The sequence below is a fragment of the Sinocyclocheilus rhinocerous genome, unplaced genomic scaffold (assembly GCF_001515625.1).
Source record: "Sinocyclocheilus rhinocerous isolate Xijiao unplaced genomic scaffold, SAMN03320098_v1.1 scaffold1709, whole genome shotgun sequence".
NCBI lineage: Eukaryota > Metazoa > Chordata > Actinopteri > Cypriniformes > Cyprinidae > Sinocyclocheilus > Sinocyclocheilus rhinocerous.
In genome coordinates, this window is record NW_015649593.1 from 67,326 (window position 1) to 69,730 (window position 2,405).

Sequence of the window (2,405 nt, forward strand, 5' to 3'; positions counted from 1 at the left end):
GGTGATCTGAATAAATGATGATTAACTAAATGAGAACAGGAACTGAACCAAATAAGGGCAGACAGGAACTAAACAGAAACACACACGTGACAGATATCGCCCCCCTCCCAGAAGGCGCGTCCCGCGCCGTAACAGTACCATCGGGGAGGGGGGGCGGGCGCCCTAGAGGCTGGTACAGGGTGGAGACCAGGAGAGCCTCCAGGACGGATCAGGGGGCCATGGCGGAGCAGACAGTTCGGGAAGCCATGGCGGATCAGGGAGTTCGGGGAGCCATGGCGGAGCTGGCAGCTCAGGGGCCCATGGCGGATCAGGGGACACAGGAGGCCATGGCAGATCAGGGGACACAGGAGGCCATGGCGGAACAGGGGACTCAGGAGGCCATGGCGGATCCCCCGTGGCCTTAGCCGGCTCGGCCACGGGTATATGCCCCCCCCCCAAATCTTCTTGGGGAAAACTAGGAATCCTGAGGGGCGCTCTGGAGGGCGCTCTGGAGGAGCGGGCACTTGAGGACGCTTTCGAGGAGCGGGCACTTGAGGGCGCTCTGGAGGGCACTTTTGAGGAGTGGGCTCTGGAGGGCGCTCTGGAAAATAGTGTTCTCATCCAGTCCCAACTGAAAACAGGCACATAGAGAGGTATCGGGCAAGCCCACTTGATGGGAAAGCTCAGTGAATTCCTCCACATACCTTTCCAGAGGGCGACCACCCTGTTGCAGGCAGCACAACTGGTCCTCAGCCCAATCCATCTTGTTTAAAGGTCCGTTCATCTGTCACAGGTACTGTGCTCTAAGGAGACAAGCGCACGACGCAGGAGTAATCCAGCACACAATCTTTAATTCCAACTTCAACTCAAGAGAATAGCCAGGAGACAGATAAATCACAAACATCTAAGAGCAAACTAAACATGACGGTGAACGGACAAAGACTAAGGGAGCACTGAGAACTTATAAGCAAAACCCAAACAAAGGGAACTAATGAGATGATTAATACAACACAGGTGATCTAAATAAACGATGATTAACTAAATGAGAACAGGAACTGAACGAAATAAGGGCAGACAGGAACTAAACAGAAACACACACGTGACAAACAATGACTGTAGTCTTTTTTTTTTTGTTTTGTGATGCTTTTTGAAAAAAATGTTTGTTTTTTTTGCTATATAGTGTTTTTATAATTGTGTTCCTGTGGCTCAGTGGTAGAGCATTGCATTAGCAGCGCAAAGGTTATGGGTTCAATTCCCAGGGAACACACATACTGGTAAAAAATGTATAGCCTGAATGCACTGTAAGTCGCTTTGGATAAAAGCCTCTGCTAAATGCATACATTTTTTCTATCTAAATATAGACAGGCATGCAAAAATGGTTGTTCATAGGAATACATAGTGCAAGTACATATTTTCCAGTCTTTTAAATATTTGAAATTGTGTAAAATAAAATTGTGGATCTTCTGGCGTGTTTTTCTTTTTGCTCTATTGTTGTCCAAGAAAAGGAAAGGAACCTGTAGGTTTTGGAGGAGGGTTTTACCTCTGTTTACCTCTACTTATGTACTTACCTCTGTGCTAAATCAAATTAAAATATTTTCTGTTCTGATTTTTTTTTCTTCTCATAATATCTTTTTGAAACTATAGATTTTTTTCATTATAACGAGGTGAGATAACTGACGTAACCTCGGTTCCCTATATAAGGGAACGAGCGTTGTGTATGGGGAAACTCCTGTTTACACTGGTACTGAAGCCTGATCTGTTCATGTTTGTGTAGCTGCACAAACCAATGGCGCTCTAGCCCGCCAGAATGGGCGGAGCCAACCTCTATATAAGTTGGCTCTGAGCGCCATTTCATCAGAATCATTCGACTGAAGCGACAGTCATCGATTTGCATACAGCTTATAGCACGGCAAGTGATACAACGCTCGTTCCCTATCTCAGCGTGCACGTACACTCTAAGAGCCCTAACCGGGCAGAGTGGATTGGGACCCTGCTCACCGTCTGCAGCAGGGAGAACTAGAAGGGTAATAACCTGGGCGTTGAGAGCACTTTAGGTATATAACCTTGTCTTGGCTTGAGGACGACCTTACAATCATTAGGCCCAAATTAAAGACAGGAAGCACTGATTGACAGTGCCTGCAAGTCACCCACTTGCTTGACCGACGCTAATGCCATAAGGAGGGCGGTCTTAATCGACATGGGCCGCAGGTCGGCCGAATGAAGCGAGCCCAGTCTCGGAGCACTAGGTTAAGGACCCCTAAAGAACATGAGCCAAACTGAGTCCCAAGCACAGCTGAGGACTGCAGATATAACCATTTCCACCCTTGGGGAGAAATAGGCAGATTAAATAGACAAAATCTGTGCGGCTCAAAGGGAAGGGCCCTGTAGGGCCCTCAGGACTATGGACAAGTCCCAGGTCAGCACGG

At 47.9% G+C, this 2,405-nt stretch overlaps 1 protein-coding gene across 1 annotated transcript in view; it reads right to left on the reverse strand.

Moving 5' to 3' along the window:
* LOC107710875 (trypsin II-P29-like) overlaps positions 1–742 on the reverse strand; it is a 16,785-nt gene extending 16,043 nt beyond the window's left edge. Inside the window, exon 1 of the mRNA XM_016515739.1 lies at positions 684–742. Within this exon, the coding sequence (XP_016371225.1) occupies positions 684–742 (59 nt within the window). The remainder of the gene's footprint in view (positions 1–683) is intronic.
* Positions 743–2,405: the final 1,663 nt, after the last annotated feature.